The sequence below is a fragment of the Nicrophorus vespilloides genome, unplaced genomic scaffold, assembly GCF_001412225.1.
Source record: "Nicrophorus vespilloides isolate i.1.1-1 unplaced genomic scaffold, Nicve_v1.0, whole genome shotgun sequence".
NCBI lineage: Eukaryota > Metazoa > Arthropoda > Insecta > Coleoptera > Silphidae > Nicrophorus > Nicrophorus vespilloides.
The window spans coordinates 66,109-83,497 of NW_017096386.1; the positions used below are offsets into that span (position 1 = coordinate 66,109).

Genomic DNA, 17,389 nt, shown 5'->3' on the forward strand with positions numbered 1-17,389 from the left:
CCATTCCACTCGATGTCCTTGGGCTTTGAACAAATTAAGTAATTGTTAGGAAATAGAATAAACGATGTGCGTATTTGAACGAACAGCATTCATATATTATTAACTGGTGCTCTATATGGACGTGACCGTATTTTATATAATATAGATGCGGCAGAAGATGTGGGATGTGTATGGCAGTCGAAAGTCAATAAGCCAGTCGTTTTTGTGGCTCTCGTGAGAAATTCCGCAAAGTTGTCGAATGTACTTGCTGCTAAGAATTTTATGTCCCCGTCCGCATTTTGCTGAATATTTCAATACTTCCTGCCTTAATTCCTAATCTTTGCTGTTATACTTGATGTATCGAGGCTCCTCGTCGTGTACGATGTTGCCTTATTTATTCCCCTATATAGATGGAGTTGACCCATTAAATGATTGATCCATTATATCTCATAATAATTAATCAAGCTAATAGAGAGACAACAAGAAAATTTATATTTACACGATGTCCGTTTTGTAATTTGTCGTTGTAATAAATTAGAATGCAATCATAAATTCCCTTAATGCAATACCTGGTTTATGTGAGGGTGCGATGTAATAAGGGGTGACCTTATTAATATTAGTTTGATCATTAATAAAAATTACGTTACGCCGAGATGATTTGACGACCCTGATTATGCATTCCCCTCTGAATACCGAAACGCGTTTTCGAATAGATTTAAAAACTCATTTTTTTCCTGTTGTATTTTAGGCTAAAGCCATGGGTAGGGTGTTATTCGAACAAGTCTGCAAGCAGCTACATTTATTAGAAGCAGATTACTTTGGTTTGGAATACCAGGACTTGGCTGGAACTAGGGTAAGTTCGAGCAATAATTTACGATTGAGCGATCTACATTTTCGATTTAATTATTTTAGTATTGGCTGGATCTGCAGAAGCCAATTTCCCGTCAGCTGGGATTGTCCCTGGTGGATCCTTTATTGCATTTCTGCGTGAAATTCTATACTCCAGATCCTGGTCAGCTTGAAGAGGAGTATACCAGGTACTTGTACTGTCTGCAAGTGAAGCGGGATCTGTCGCAAGGTCTAATGCATTGCAACGATAATACCGCCGCCCTGATGGCCAGCTACATTGTTCAGGCAGAGTGCGGAGATTACGTGTCTGAGGATTATCCGGACCACACGTACTTATCCAGCTACAAATTCGTTCCACATCAAGATCACGAGATGGAAAGGAAAATCATGGAGAATCACAAGAAGCATGCGTACGTATTTCAGTCACGTACGAGAAATATTCAATATGATTTAAGACATTCAAATCTCCTTCTTCCATTTAGCGGGCAATCACCTGCCGAGGCCGACTTGAATTTGCTTGAAACGGCGAGACGATGCGAACTCTACGGTGTTAAAATGCACCCAGCAAAAGATCACGAAAATGTTCCTTTAAATTTGGCCGTTGCCCATATGGGCATTGTTGTTTACCAGCAAATCACGAAGATCAATACATTCTCGTGGGCTAAAATCAGGAAGCTTTCTTTTAAGAGGAAAAAGTTCCTTATTAAATTACACCCTGAGGGATTCGTAAGTTAACAGTTCTTCATTTGAAAACACCTTTATTAATTAGTTACCACCTTTCAGGGCTATTATAAAGATACGGTTGAATTTTTCTTCGAAGGACGAAACGAATGCAAGAACTTTTGGAAGAAGTGCGTGGAGAATCACGGTTTCTTTCGTTGTTCTTCTGTCAAAAATGTTTCCAGACATAAAACAAGGGTTTTATCTAGAGGAAGCTCATTTAGGTAAGTCAATTAAAAATAAAATTAAGAAATCTTTCTTTATAATCTTATGCGTATTTGAAAACGTTATTAAATTTAAGGAACAACTTTATGAATATATTTCCTAATTGAAGTACTGACCATTATTTTATTTAATTACAGATATAGCGGAAAGACTCAGAAGCAAATTGTAGAATTCGTTCGCGATAATTATGTGAAACGCCAGACCTTTCAGAGGTACAGTATGAACTATTGCTACACTAAACCCAAGAGATACTTTTTTTAGCATGCATCCTTCGCCCTCTAAAAACTACATGCTTTTACACAATTATATATATTTTTTGATTTACATACACTTTTTTGTTGTTAATTATTATTATTATTATTTTCTCTTCGTTTTGTGTCGCATAACGAAACTATCGATGTTTCCTTATGCGTTGCGAATGAATGTAATATATACCCTACCTGTGTACAGTTTGGAGCATGGTTGTTGTAGTCAGGATTTGCTGTACCCGATGCTGGTATTTTATAAAGTTTGTCATGCAATGAATATACAATCAAGGGAAGGAGGATGGGACATACTTTTTTCTTTTGTACATAATACATGTTTTAGTCAATCGCAATTTTCTTGTTCCTATTTTTATAATATTTTCTCTACTTTTTTTTGCATCTGCACATATAAGAAAAAAGAAACGATATTCAAGAAAAAGGATTTTTCTTTTGCATGATTCTCAGCCTACTATATTCTCTCGGAAAGCATTTATCGAATGAACTTTTCTTTTTCGGTCATATTCAATTTGTTTTGTTTCTTAAATTTGAAATGGAAACGGTCTTCGCGAATAAAATAAATGATAATTAATAATAGCTGACTGCTGTGCTCCATACTAACACTTAGCTATAGTTTTGCATAATCGATGTGTAGTGGGTCACTCCTCGTTCTCTTGTGCAGGTCAGCTTCATTTCGCCATTCTAGCGCGCATTCAAGCGCCAACAACATGCACACCAGCTCAGTCGGAAACAGCATTTCCGCTCATCCCCTGTTGCCCCTTGCTGACACCAACCTCAGCGGTATGTAGCTCATTATCTCCTTAACTTCTCATTATTACATTTTTTTAGTTGCTATTTATACACACTTAACTCGAAAATATCGGTCGACAATTATACATTTCCATTTTGCATGATATGATTTAAATTTGTCAATTTAGTGTTTTTCTTTATGAGTTATGTTAGTTATGAATCATGGTTATTTGAGAGGTGACTGGGGGTCATCCTTGATAAATGTTGATTGTATCTTTAGGAGTGATGATTGGTTTAATTGAATGTAGTCAGTTTCACGTTGAACGGCGAGTTAGGTGGTTCTCTTTGTCGATTTTTTTTTCTTCACATTTCGAGTGTTCATTCAGCGCTAAGTAACATAAATATTATTACGTTATTAATTCAGTCAAGAGATTTAATTGTAATGATATTCTAGTGGAAGTGTCCAAGCTCTCAGCGTCACTGGGAGCGATGGGCGCGGGGTCGCAGGAACCAATTTCTCCGACGACGAGGTCAGCTTGTCTCCCCCGCGTCACTCCTACGTCTTGGAGCTCGGCCCCAGACACCAGGCCTACCACACTACCTGCTCGGATGACGAACTCGCCATCACCTCCTCTGACGACGCAATCGGTTAGATAATGAATTCATTATTGCGAAATGCAAATATATATAATATGCGTTTTTTCTTCTTTTCTCTTCTCAATTATATTGTAGGGGTCTCCGGTAACTTCTGCGACTACGAGCCCTCAGCATATTCCTTACGAGAGCAACAACACGCACAGTTCTCCTGTGGCCGTCCACGCAGCCGTTCACAGGGCAGATACAGGTACCATCATCAGTACTACCCGGACGCCCTCTAACCGCCCCCCTTCACAGACCCAATCGCAAAATGACTTAGATAATACTTATATACGCCCCGACCCGTTGCCTAAACGCCACATATGGCAGCGTAGTGCTAGCTGTAGGGACTTGTATGACTTTAGTTTCGAGGATTCGGGCCAAGCGAAACGTCGCATTAAGCCCGAATCCAAACGCATTTACATAGACGATCGCAAGTTAGAGTCCCCTATCACTAGATACGATGACCATCGCGCAATTTATGCTGCCTCACAAAACCCCAGTCTTGAAATTCATCAGGACATTATGATGCCCGATCAAAAAGTGTATTCCAGTAGTTATCCAGGTACGACGAGCTATTCGCAAGAATCCGTAGAGGATCCGGGTAATTACGAGTTACGTGATTCACAGGACGACTTGTCCCATGACAGTTACGAGTTGCTTGAGCGCTCCGACGATGATAACAGCACGTCAGGCGACTACAAGTATACGAACGCTAAAACTAAATCGATTAACACCCGAAGTTGTAGTTTAGATTCGGGTAATTATCTGCCATCGGACACCGAATCCGACCACGAAAAGCGTAACAAGTGCAAGAGCAGTAATGACGTTCATCAGGATATTTTCTTGTTGGAAGATCCGCGAGATTTCCCCAGGGAGATTATTCCCAGGAAATCGGACGGCAATTATTACAAAACTTTCAAGACCAGTTCACGTACTTCGAGTCTGGAATCAAAGAGCGATTATTTCGAACCTAAAGTAATAAAGTCCAGTAAGGATACCACGAAAAAGATTAAACGGGGATTAAGTTCTCGAACTTCCAGCCAGGATTCTAAGAGCGATTACGACATCAAAATAACTGCGCGTAGGAAGTCGAACGGTAGTATTACTAAAAAAACTAGTTTTGATTCAAGAACATCTAGTGTAGAGTCCAAGAGCGAATACTTTGATGCTAATTCGGAAGCCAAAGCGAAATATCAACACGATTACGATAGGAAAATTCAATTCGAACGAAATTACGGAACTCAGAAAAGCAAGGATAGTAGTTTCAAAGAAACTTCTCATGTGCACTCTATCAGCTTACAAAATGTCGAGACCGAACAGAATATGCGTGCTAATAGAATGGCCAATTTGGAACAAAATACTATACCTCGAACTCAAAAATCAGGGCAATTGAAGTCTCAAAGTTCACTAGACAATGAGAAAAAGATTACTCATATTTGGCCGGAGAGCATAGCCGGAGTACCTACTCAAATCAACGATTGGACTACTAAGCAGCAAAGTACCAGATCCACAGAATCAGAAAGCAACGTTTTCAGTTTCGAAGAAGATAAAATCCAATCTCTTCAAGAATCCGATGATCCAGGTTATGCTGTTGTTCCCAACATAGACTTCCGGAATGAATCGAAGAAGAATTACAGAGAAGTATTTGTTGAAATTGAACCGAGAAAACTGGATCTTAAGGACTCATTGATCCTTCATCAACCAATAGAAAGAACCAAATCAGACCCAAATAATTTGGCTTGGCAAAGACTAAATTCTAATTCGAGGCGCATGCTTCTTAGGCATCAGAAATCAATTGATCTTACACCAGCTGAATCCAGCGACGAAGACTACCTCTACAAGCAAATTCCAAGTGCTCCACCGATTATGAAATTCCGTGGCAGCCATTTCGAAATGCCCACCGCTGAATTTGGGCATTTTGATATTCTAAAGCGTGAAATTCAAGGTGAGAAAACTAAATTTGAAGTTCCAAAAACACAATTTGAATCACTTGGTGTTAAGACGCAATCAGATTTCATAAATTTACCTCCTAAAAGCGATGCTGATATTCCTTATGTGTTGCATAAGAGACATGCAATGAACGGTACATCTAAAGAAGATAGTAAAGATGTTACAAAACGAGCACACGAAGTTCCTGAAATCATCGAAGAAAAGAAAAAGACTCCAAAAAGCCCGATTTCAATAGAACCTGAAACTACGCAATTTCTTTTTACCCAGAACATTGACTTATCCAAGATAGATCCAATTACACTTGAAGTTGATAAGTCAGCGAAACCCATTCACCACATGTCTAGTCCGAAACGGGACATTACTAAAATTGATCCAGCCATTTTAGAAACGCTGAATTCGAAATTGAGTCAAATTGAGAGCGATTCTCCAACTAGTTCGAAGACGGAGAGTTTAAAGCCGCAACTCAAACAGAAAATAATTCAACAGACTATCGAGGAGAGCAAAGTTGAAGAGAAGAAGATATCTCCAGAGAAACCGGAAAATAAACCAATCAAGATAAAACCTAAACGTATAATTAAACCACGAATGCAACCCGGGAAGAAAGGTAAGAATAATAAAACAAAAGTCAGAATCACTTCATTCAGTTCCGATGATGAATCATTAGATTCTGACGATGTATTTGGTAGCGCAGAAGCTACGCCAACTAAGTTGGAATTTTCTCCCCCTCAGATGAGAAAAGAGATGGAGTCAATATTAAAATACGAATCAGAAAGAAAATATTTACAATACACAATGTCGTCTACAGAAGTCGAAGGTTCTCCGCCAACTACCAGAAAAACGGATGTGCTTTACGACAGAACACTAGATCCTAATCACCAAACAGAGTTACGCAGAATCTCAGAAAGATCTCTTTCTATTCCAAGTTCCGAGGATGACTTTAATATTAAAACTAGTGATCTGCAACCTGTATTTGAACCAGAAGCCGATGATATTACTTTGACTTTAGAAACTTTGGAAGAAGTTGATAAAGAAGTGGATAAATCGGTTGATGATACTGCTGAACAGATAACTGTTCAGGAGTTATTGAAGGAAGAAGATATTAAAGAAATTGACGAGGAACGTGAGAAGGAAAAAATTAAGTTGAACGAAGATATTGAAATGGATATTAAAGATTTGAAAGTTCCATCAAAGACTACAATAACGGAGATTTGTTCGCCATCGATGAGAAAGAAAGGGCAGAGTCCGTTACTATTTGCGCATGCTAGATTAAATTTATCAGAAGGTTCAGCGTTTTCATTATTACAAAAGCAACAAGCATTAGAATCTCCTTTATCTGGTAGAAGAGCTAAGAGTTTAGATGCTCCTGTTATACCTGTAAATAGACTACCTCCATTGAATTCATTTTCCAGTAAAGATGACACAGTCGAAGAAGAAGATCACTTGAAGCTCATAGAATCAGACAAGGAATTAACTGAAGGAGAACTTCCTATGGATGAAATCAAGGAGATAATCGGTGAAGTAAAGAAAACTACTGCTGCACCAGTTTATCCTAAAATAGCTGACAAGAAGCCGGCTTTAGCTGCTATGAAACAAAAGAGTGCGGAAAAAGATCAGATCGTACCTGACGTTACAAGCAAGCCAAAGAAAATCCAAAAACCTGTAAACAGTAAAATTGTTGCACCTAAAGTAACTGCTGCAAAACCAAAGATCGTAGCAAAAGATACTAAACTTAAAGAAAAACCTGTAAAGACTTCAAGCACTTCTAAACCAACAATTCCTCCGAAAGGTGTTATCCCGAAAACAGGTGTTCAAAAGGTTGTTCAGAAACCACCAATACAAAAACCCATACCAAAACCGATAACCAGAGCATTACCACCAAAGACTTTGTCCTTGGACAGGGCCGATAAGAAAAGCGCAGAGAAAACTATAACTAATCAGAAATCATTACCAACGCAAACATCTTTGCCTACACAAAATTCGTTGCAATTACCAGAAATAAAGAGAACCAAGAGCCAAGAATTAGAATCTTGCAAACGTCCTGCGACGAAAGAAAAGGCTAGATCTTTGGAAAAGCTCGAATTTAAGAGAACCATAAGCAAAGAACGCACAAGATCACAGGAAGAAAGTGATACAGACATTGCTAAGAGACAAGAGTATCAACAGATGTTATATGAAACTGCCATGAAACAGACTAAAACAATAAAAAGTCCTGTTAAAGATATATTGCCAGTTTTCCCACAGGTAGAAGAAATGGTTCGTGAACGTGGAGGTAAATTAGAAATCAGTATTAACACGATTGAAAATACGAGTGTTAATTTAGAAGAGGCTATCATAATTACTAAATCTCCGAAAAAATTGGATAAAAAGTTATTAGATCAAAAACTTACTAAGAGCTTAGAAATTGCTCTAAGCGAGGAAGCAACAGAAAGGTCATTGCAAAGGTTAGGTAAAAGTTTAGATTTAGATACGCGACCAGAAAAACCTGAGGAATTGACTTTTAATTTTAAAGCGGAAACTTTAGATAATATGACAAAAAGTGATAATAAAGTCATTGAAGCATCGAAGCCCGAAGATTCTACAGCAGATGCATTGGATACAGATACCGAAGAGACTCTGCAGGAAACAGAGTCCACTCATCTTATACTCGAAGGTACAAGTTTAGATGTTTGGATTTCTGTTGATGACAAAACTAAAGAAGACGATTCTAAATTGAAGGATATAACTATAGTAGAAAAGTCGTCAGATTTTTTTGAGCAAGCTACAATTACAAAACCGCCAGATCTAGCGAAAATTGAGACTAAAAGTTCATCAGATTCTCAAAGTATGGAAAAGTTAAGTTTGGGAAATTCATTGGAAATGAAATATATCGATGAGTCTGGTGATTCCTCTCAAAGATCAGACACTCAGCACATTCAGGAACTTCATAGAGCCTCAAAGACTGTAGAGAAGTTACTTTTAAGGAAATTGGAAAAGAGAAAAGCGTTGGCCGCTCAAGAATCCACCAGGGAAGTGATTCCTGAGAGAATTGAAGAAATCGAAGAGGTGGAACATACACTTGTACGCATTACAAGCGAGGAAGAATCATTAACAGAAGTTAGTGATCTGAAATGTGAGGGACGAGAACAAGATGAAAATCTGCTTGGCGTTAATTATGCACATAAAGACGCTTTAATGAAATTAAGCATCGAAAGAAGTAAATCAGAGGATACAGGATCTTGGATGACAGTTGATTGTGAGGAGTATGTTGGGAATGGATCCTTTGAAGATGAACAAGCTCCACTGGAATCTCCAGAGAAAGAGAGCCCGTGTAAAGAAAATAAAGAATTAAAAGAAGAAAATATGAATCTGTTGTCTGCTAGTAGAAGCAATTTGTTGAAGTTAAGTTCCGATCAGTCGAGATCCAGTGATACGACAGGTTCTTGGACAAGTGGCGAAAAAGATTTAAGTCCTGGAAAAACGGGAGAAGAGTCGAGTCTCAGTTGCTCTATTGGAAGAGCTATAGGACTAAGTCAAAATATAGAAAAATTTTCATCAAAAGACCAATTGGTTAAAACATCGCCTGATCTTGATGTCCCCCGTAGTCCGCGAAGTCCCAGAATTTGTATTCTGGGACGTGCTTTTACAATTGATGAAGATTCGACGTTTTTGAAAGATAAGTCTGAATCAAGTTCAGATGAGGCTCAGCAAGAGTTACCATCTGATTTACAAACCATACAAGAATCTGATACAAACGATGAAGAAAACGGTAAGTTGAAAAAGAAACCTTATCCATTTGAGGAAAAATGGTCAAATGACTCTGAACTCTCACAAAGATTGCACAAAAAAATAACGAAAAAATTATCGTCGTCCGAGAAAAATAGCTTTTCGTCAATTGAGGATTCTTTGTCGGAGAGGAAAAAAAATGGAAAAGGATCGTTGCATTCAGTGGACAGATTATCAGCAGAGTCGCGAAACTCTCTTGATACTGAATCAAGTTCTGGAAGTTTAGGTTTAGCAGCTAGAATACAGAAAGGAGGAGTGGAAGGTTTGGTTGAATCTAGCTGCACTTGGAAACGTTTTCCGTTGGAGAGTGGTTCAGCTTCTTCCAGTTTGGAGGAGATCGGTCCTGATCAAGATTTGTATGGTCAAGAATATTTTTTGAGTAGAGAAGATTCAGCCGAGATGACTGCACTGGATGTTTACAAATTTGATCCGGATATGACGCCGACTCAAGAGACAATTGATGATGATTTGGATAAATATAACTATCCGATAGCTGGCATTTCCGCAGATTTGGTGGGATACGGAACATCGTTTTTGTCCCGTACATTATCCAGAATTTCAGAACGAAGTACTAATTCTGAGAAGACCAGCGTCGACGAAGATTCAACTAAAGCAAGCACCCAAAGTGATAGTTTGAACGACGAATCTCTATCTATAGAACAACAGGTGAGTTTAAGTTCGGATCCTCCAAGTAACGCTCATGGTTCGGAAACCGATAAGAAAGTTGATTCTAAGAGTAAGAAATCTTCAAGTAAACAAAGCGATAATAAATTTATCATTGAGCAAGTGCCAAATATAAGTAATCTCTTGCAACGGCAAATATCTGACGATAGACGTACATCTGCTGAAATGGCGGATTTGAGTATAGATGATATTGAAATTATAACTTCTGAAAGGGGTTTGAAACTACGCAGACAAGATTCTGATGATACAATTATCGATGAAGACATAGAATTAAAGGAAAAAGAATACTCGAGTAGTCAAGAAAGTGAGGAGTGGCCACTGCCGGAAATTCCACAAAAACCGTTGATGGCTTTGCACGAAACTCCGAGTTCTGATAATTCTCAATTAACAACCCAATTGTATCAGCCACCGAAAGCTAACATTCCTAAAGTTTTCGGTCTTCGTGGTTCATTGAAGAGTCAAGATTCAGAACAATGGCCATCACCGCCTTCTAGCGTGAATGAACCTAGAATTGTTGGGAATGTCGAAACACATTATATAATGCCACCAGAGGAAGCATGCAAAGTAGTAGTTGATTCCAATAGTATATATGAAAATGATTCTAATTCCATATCTGATAATGAAAATAAGTTGGAATACGACGGGGAGAAATCACATACCTATGAAAATGTAGCTGCGGATCAGATAAGTGAATCAATTTCTGAAAGTTTAAGCGTCGGGCCGAGCGGTGTTAAAATTGTGCTAGATAATAAATCTGGATCGAATTCTGGTTCTAATTCAGATGAACTCAATATCTCCAATTTAAATGACGACGTTTTTACCGATACCGTCGTTGATCCTAAAAACGAATTGCGACCTCCGACTGTAATGAGACGAAGCACGAATTCCGATGATTCTGATAAGAAATCTCATAGTTCGTATTCCGAGGAGGATGCAACTAGTTCAATGGGAACCACATTGGATGATGGCACTGTGAGATACGCTTTTAAACCCACCAAATGCACACACAGCTCTCATTCTGAAGATACCTCAATTGCATTGAGTTTGTCGGAATGGTCAAATAGCACAACCACAGTAAAGTTCCAAAATTTATCTAGTAATAGTGGTAAGAGTTCGGGATTGAAGAGCGACGACAATTCGTTGACTGATATTGCCCATTCCATTTCAGAATGGTCGAGTAGTAATAATAGCAATACTATAAAAGCGCAGAGTCTCCAGTTTCAAAAGCTATCCTCGTCGACTGGGGATAGCAGTACTTTAACTGAAATATTACCGACTATGTCCGATTGGTCTAGTTCAGATTCGAAAACTCTAGTAGCTCAAAAGTTCTTTCCACCTGCGTCTATCCCTGAAAGACCAAGCATAACTAGAATGGGTTCGAGTTTTGACGATGGAGACATCGACCAGCAAAGTTTGATAAGCCCAAAGAATATTCTTTCCGAAGATATAGTATCTTCAACAACCAAGGAAGGAGCTAAATTTTCGTTAAAATCTACTGAAAGACCAGTTATAATTCCACTGCCAATTTTGTCTGACGAAAAATCTACGGAAAGCAGTTCAATGGAGCAGAAGACAGTGCACACTCAAAGATATGATAAAGATAAACAGAAATACCAGAAACACCAATCGTTCAAGACTTCGTCAACTGAGAGACCTGTTAAAGTACCTCTGAAATTAGCAAAATGTTCGCCTTATTATTCGAGTAGTTTAAGTTCCGAATCGACGCCGTTAGGAGCATCTGTTGCTATTAGTAAAACGGCAACGATTCCATTGACACGTACCCACAAAAAGGGGGTGTTCCATGCTCGTAGCCCACCCAGCGAAAACGATTCAACTAGTTCGATGGAATCTCCGAAATGCAAAAGCGAACCACGAGATCGACGTGGATATCGTCGCCGCAAGAATACACCACAAAAACGACACAGATCATCCAAAGATGACTATTTCTATGCGGATCCCGAGGTTTGCGAGTACAACGAATACATCCGTAATCGAAGTCTCGAGGAACTTCCGTTCCGTTGCTACGAATCAGAAATTACTCCGTACGCTGAAAATTTAGAAGAGGGTTATTATCCGGACGGCGACTCTCAGTCAGGATCAGATATTTTTCGTATGGAAAGAGAGGAAGAGGATAAATGTGAACCGGAAGGTTTCGATGTATCCTCGATTCCGCCGCCTTTGATCGAGGACGATTTCGAGATGGATCGTTCCGATCAAATTTGATTCTAAATCTTCTGCACTTTATTCTAGTCATTTAGTGATATTTACCAAAATTAAATTAAACTTAATTGTTTCAAACGTACATTATACTATATAAATCATTTTAACTCTTAGATATGCGATTAATTTTAATATATTCAATGATATTCTTAACGAAGGAAGCATTTGCGATTGGTTCTGTAATTACCTCTTAATTTTCACATCAAACTAACGCATTTAGAAACTAATAATGGACACCATGCTAACGATTATTCATCTAATTAAAAAAAAGTATTACTAATTAACTAAAAAAAAAAGAAGAAAGAAAACATCATATGTATTAAGCTGTCTTCAAAGAGTTTTCGGCTAACAACCAAAAATTGTGTGATTATTTTACTTCGCTTTTCTATTATTTCTCATTTATCCGCCGCGGCGCACACACCTTTTTCTTTTCCGTACGGTTTCTGTTTTATATTTGTGTTTACTTTTGTGTTCTCTTCTGTTCCACTGGAAATAATCATGCAATTTTTTATATTTTTGCATTAAACGCAATCATTAATTGAAACAAGAATTAAGCCAAACGAAGACTGAATAAAAACAAATTAAAACATGTATATAGTGAAATAAAAACCCGCGATATAATTATTATATTACGCTAAAATCAAATTTAATGGTAAACTTTGTATTATAATGCTAGTGAGATGAGATCGACTGTTATTATTATCTGTGGAGTTTTTTGGTATCTTGAAATGCTTAACACTACACAGCTTCTTGACTGATAGACGGGGGAGGACTGTATCCAAAACCGACTTATTTCTAGTGCGAAATATATTTAAGCATTTCGAGATGCGCAATTAGGAAGTGTTCATTCGAATTTAGTCTAATTGTTATATTTAAATGGAAGGACTCGTGTTTCTTTTGTTGTCAGTGTATTTATGTTATGTTTTCGAAGAAAACAAAAAAAAATATTGCTCAAAAAGTGGACAGTATATTCAAATGAAATATATAAATATGACGTTTCGTTTCGTTTCAAAAACAAACAACAAAAAACGGTTTTTTGTTTATTATATAAACAATCATTTACTGATGGTAGATTTTGCAAAAATCAGTTGTATTGCTCGGTGGGAAAAGTAAATTATACGCTATATAAAATCCACTTTTTATATAAAAAAAAAGGAAAACACATTTAAAACAAATTACTTATCACTGGCTGTATAGGTGGCTATAAATACATCATAAAAACACACACAAACACATCATCATCGTAATATCACGATTAATATTTCTCCTATTTAGGTTTTTGCAAATTTTGAGCGATAATTTTTAGTGTCAACTACGTTTTCGTCTCATGTGATATATGTGCCAATATAATTTTAAAATACAAACAAATGTCGACTAATTTATAACAAAGTACATAGCAAATATAAACGTAAACGAAAAAGTGTAAAACAATAATTTAAAGAGAGTACAAGTTATTAGTGGAAAAAGAATGAAACGCATTTAAAGGCAATGAATAGAGTCAATAATATAAAATGAAGGAAGAAAAAAGTAAAACGTAGATTTAAAAGAAATATGAATATAGAATGGTTTTGAATATCGAAGTTTGTGGGCCTAATTTGATCATTGTGTAACATCCCGTTGATGATTCTCCATTATGTTTTATAAATCCATTGCTATCATTTGAAATATTTTAATATTCTATTCCCATATCTTAAGCTATGTACAATCATTTGTTGTTATTTACGTTCTTCGGATTTACTTATTATATAGTTCGTTCTGTTATATCATTGTCATTGATATGAGTTATTTGAAATTCCAATGTAACAATCAATCAATAAAGTCATTACAATTTTCAATTTCGATGATATCGAGTTCTATTTACCCTAAAGTTAAATAATAGTTTTCATGTATGGATTCAGGTGAGATTACCAATTTTAACAAACAAAAAAAAAGATTTATTATTATTATTCTTTATTTATATAGAATAAAAATTGCACGAATTTTCTTTGAGTTTCAACATTTGTACGTTTTCTTTTACTTATTATTTATTATCGTTATTATTTTGGAATGAGAGTTGAATCAATACTGAGTTTTAAGATTAGTTTATTATTTGTCTTATTTTGTATTTGTGTAGACGTTTTTTTTTTCAAGATCGAAGTTAAATTAAAATCGCTTGTTTTTTTCTGTTATGTTTAGAAAGCAACATCACGAAGAACAACATCGAGAACAACAATTCATTTTTCGCTTCGACACCGAACGCAAAGTTAGCTAATGGCAACTTTAACGACACGATGAATGCGACTCATGGTAGCTACAATCCGTCCAATGGAAATTCTAGTCCGTTACGAAATATGGCCAATGAGAAATTGATGAATAGCTTAAATGCGAACCAGACAACGAACGGGACCAACACGACGACAATAATTGCTGAAATCGAAGGGGAGGTTAAGAAGAGACCTAGATACACCTCAGATAAGGCCTATTACATTGCCAAGGAAATCCTCATGACTGAAATAACATACAAGAAAGATTTAGATGTTATAAATGTGGTTGGTACTTCAACTTTTAGAAATGTAACATAATTATTAACTACTGTTATTTATAGTGGTTTAGAGAAGAAGTTGGGAAAGAAGTCGAAGAATGCTCAATTCTGCTCTCATTAATAGCACCTCTCGCGCAAGCTCACGCCGTTTTGGTTAAAGATTTGGAGCAACGTTTGTTATCTTGGGAAGGACGAGGTGGTCCAAAAGCAGCTCCAGGTCGAATTGCAGATGTGCTCTTAGCGCATTTACCACCGCTGTTACCAGTAAATCAATTTAATTTATTTATTGAGCATGTTGCTAACAGTATTTTTTTTAAAGATATACGAGGAGTATTTGGATGGGCATATAGTGGTCTTGGAGAGACTAGATATATCATTTAAACAAAATTCGCGTTTTGAGCAACTTTACCGCGATTTTGAAACCCAAAAAGTTTGCTATCTTCCATTAACAACATTCGTTCTGAAACCGCTTCAAAGGCTGCTACATTATCACACTTTGCTACAACGTAAATGATATATGCATAACGCATTGCTATTAGATGAATTAACCGACTTAATTTTATAGGTCTATTGAAGCATTATGGACCGACACATCCGGATCGTGCAGATTGCTTGACAGCAAGTGATACTCTTAAGGATTTGATACAACCGGTGGAAGAGACTCTTGCAATTTCCGAAAACGTAGCATCTTTATGCGAACTACAAAGAGACATCACGGGTTTTGATAATATAGTTCAAACGGGCCGTCACTTTTTAAGGCACGGGTGTTTACTCAAACATTCCAGAAAAGGATACCAACAACGCATGTTCTTCTTGGTATATTCATTGCTAATGCTTTCAACATTGAAATAACTAATAGACGTGTTAATTTCAGTTTTCCGATATTTTATTGTACACTTCAAGATCACAGGCTACGTTACAGTTCAAAGTCCATGGACACATGCCACTTCGTGGCGTTATGATCGAAGAACCCGAAGGAGAATTTGCTAATTTCGGTTTAATAATATATGGTAATGTTTGAAAAAGTGACATGTTTAGGACAATTTCATCAATATTGTAATATTTTAGGAGGTAACAGGGCTTTAACCTTAGCAGCTAGTTCGGAAGAGGAAAAAGAAAAATGGAAAGCTGACCTTCAAATGGCGATTCAGCAAGCTCGAGACAAGACAGACACCAAAGTCACTTATTTGAGCTTGAAAAGTTGCAGTATGTTTTATTTATTTCATCATTGTATTTGTGACTTATGTAAATGTAACGTTTTTCAGGTTCTTCGGATGAAATAATTGACCAATGCGGTAACGATGTCAGCACTCAAACTAAGCCAGCAGCATCACAAAGATCGAATACCACTGTACACGTCTGCTGGCACAGAAATACGAGTATAAGTATGAAGGATCAACTGATTGCATTTGACGTAAGTTACTTTTTATTATTTTCTTTAGTAATTTGATGTTACAACGTTTATTTTTTTTTTAGAATCAACTATCAGGTTATCTTTTAAGGAAATTCAAAAGCAGCAACGGCTGGCAAAAGTTGTGGGTGGTTTTCACATCGTTCTGTTTGTTCTTCTACAAAGGATGCACCGATGATTTTCCGTTGGCTTCTCTTCCTCTTCTCGGTTACACGGTTGGACCACCCTTACCTCAAGATGCGATTGGCAAAGATTTCGTGTTCAAATTGCAATATAAGAATCACGTGTATTTCTTCAGAGCCGAATCCGAATACACGTACCACCGTTGGTTGGAAGTGATCGGAAGCGCAACGCAGAGTAAAAATAAAAAGAAAATTGTAGCAAACGAGAATTCTATTGAAACGTCTCCAGAGAAGTAGAGCACCGGTGGTCCAGGGATAGCAACTAATCAAAATGGCTGTGCCATTTACTTTGTAAATACAGTTTGTATTAATTAAACAAAGGTTTAATAATCTAAGTATTAATTTGTGCATTCAAACAAAAAAAAAACAACAAAAAATAGTACATATAATATTTCTCTAAGTGTTTTTTTTTCAAATTGATATTGCGTCATTCCAGAAATTTGTATTTTAAGAAATTTATTTATTGAACCAATAGTGCCTTAATTAAATAAAATAGTTTTATACGTAATTTTTTTTTGTTTGAAAATTGTATATAAAAAAAATTATGTCCGACTGTCAGCATTGTTTTTTTTTAACTCAATATTTAATTAATATTTATTAATTGTTTTTTTGTCTGTTACTTTGTATTTTGTAATCGATCGGTGAATTAAATGTAATTAAAGAAAATGTTAGCAAATGCCAAAATACATTGTTAACATAAGTATTAACTATGTGTTACGAATCTTTTCAAAATTATATATTGTTATCTTGTTTCTTTGATCGTAGCTATTAATGAAACACCAATATTAGGTTTCATAACATTTGAGGTTTTGTTTTACAACAGTGCCTTTAAATATATTTTGTTTATAAAGTTATAGAATTTATTTATTTACATATACAATTTGCAGTAAGACATTTTTAAAAAATAAAATAAAGAAGTTGATGAACAGCATATCTATGAATGACTTTTAATTTAAATGAAGATAATGAAGTAAATAGGAAGTTTAATTATAACGCTAATGTAACGTAAAACTGAACGGAATGTTTGAGGTAAATTAATTAATTGAAATACTTGAGCAATTCCAATTAAAAATGTTATTAGCAGTAATTAATTAGTTTATGTCTGTTTTTTTTATGACTTGCAAATGAATATATAATTAAAGAGTAAATTTAATATGTCAAAAGTAATTTTTTCTCATTTTATTTTCATAAAAGCTCTTGGACTTTTTATTTATTTTATATACTGAGAATAAAATTTATAGCGTCTGTTTATTAA

The 17,389-nt window shown here is 36.2% G+C and overlaps 1 protein-coding gene across 1 annotated transcript in view; it reads left to right on the forward strand.

Moving 5' to 3' along the window:
• LOC108556921 (FERM, RhoGEF and pleckstrin domain-containing protein 1) overlaps positions 1–16,514 on the forward strand; it is a 24,720-nt gene extending 8,206 nt beyond the window's left edge. The window contains exons 3-18 of the mRNA XM_017913235.1: positions 728–832; positions 892–1,238; positions 1,311–1,554; positions 1,612–1,772; positions 1,911–1,985; positions 2,698–2,816; positions 3,220–3,413; positions 3,498–3,609; positions 14,196–14,548; positions 14,605–14,805; positions 14,861–15,047; positions 15,107–15,357; positions 15,416–15,551; positions 15,610–15,747; positions 15,807–15,955; positions 16,018–16,514. Coding sequence (XP_017768724.1) covers positions 728–832; positions 892–1,238; positions 1,311–1,554; positions 1,612–1,772; positions 1,911–1,985; positions 2,698–2,816; positions 3,220–3,413; positions 3,498–3,609; positions 14,196–14,548; positions 14,605–14,805; positions 14,861–15,047; positions 15,107–15,357; positions 15,416–15,551; positions 15,610–15,747; positions 15,807–15,955; positions 16,018–16,371 — 3,126 coding nt within the window. The 3' untranslated portion in view covers positions 16,372–16,514. The remainder of the gene's footprint in view (positions 1–727; positions 833–891; positions 1,239–1,310; positions 1,555–1,611; positions 1,773–1,910; positions 1,986–2,697; positions 2,817–3,219; positions 3,414–3,497; positions 3,610–14,195; positions 14,549–14,604; positions 14,806–14,860; positions 15,048–15,106; positions 15,358–15,415; positions 15,552–15,609; positions 15,748–15,806; positions 15,956–16,017) is intronic.
• The last annotated feature ends 875 nt before the right edge of the window (positions 16,515–17,389 follow it).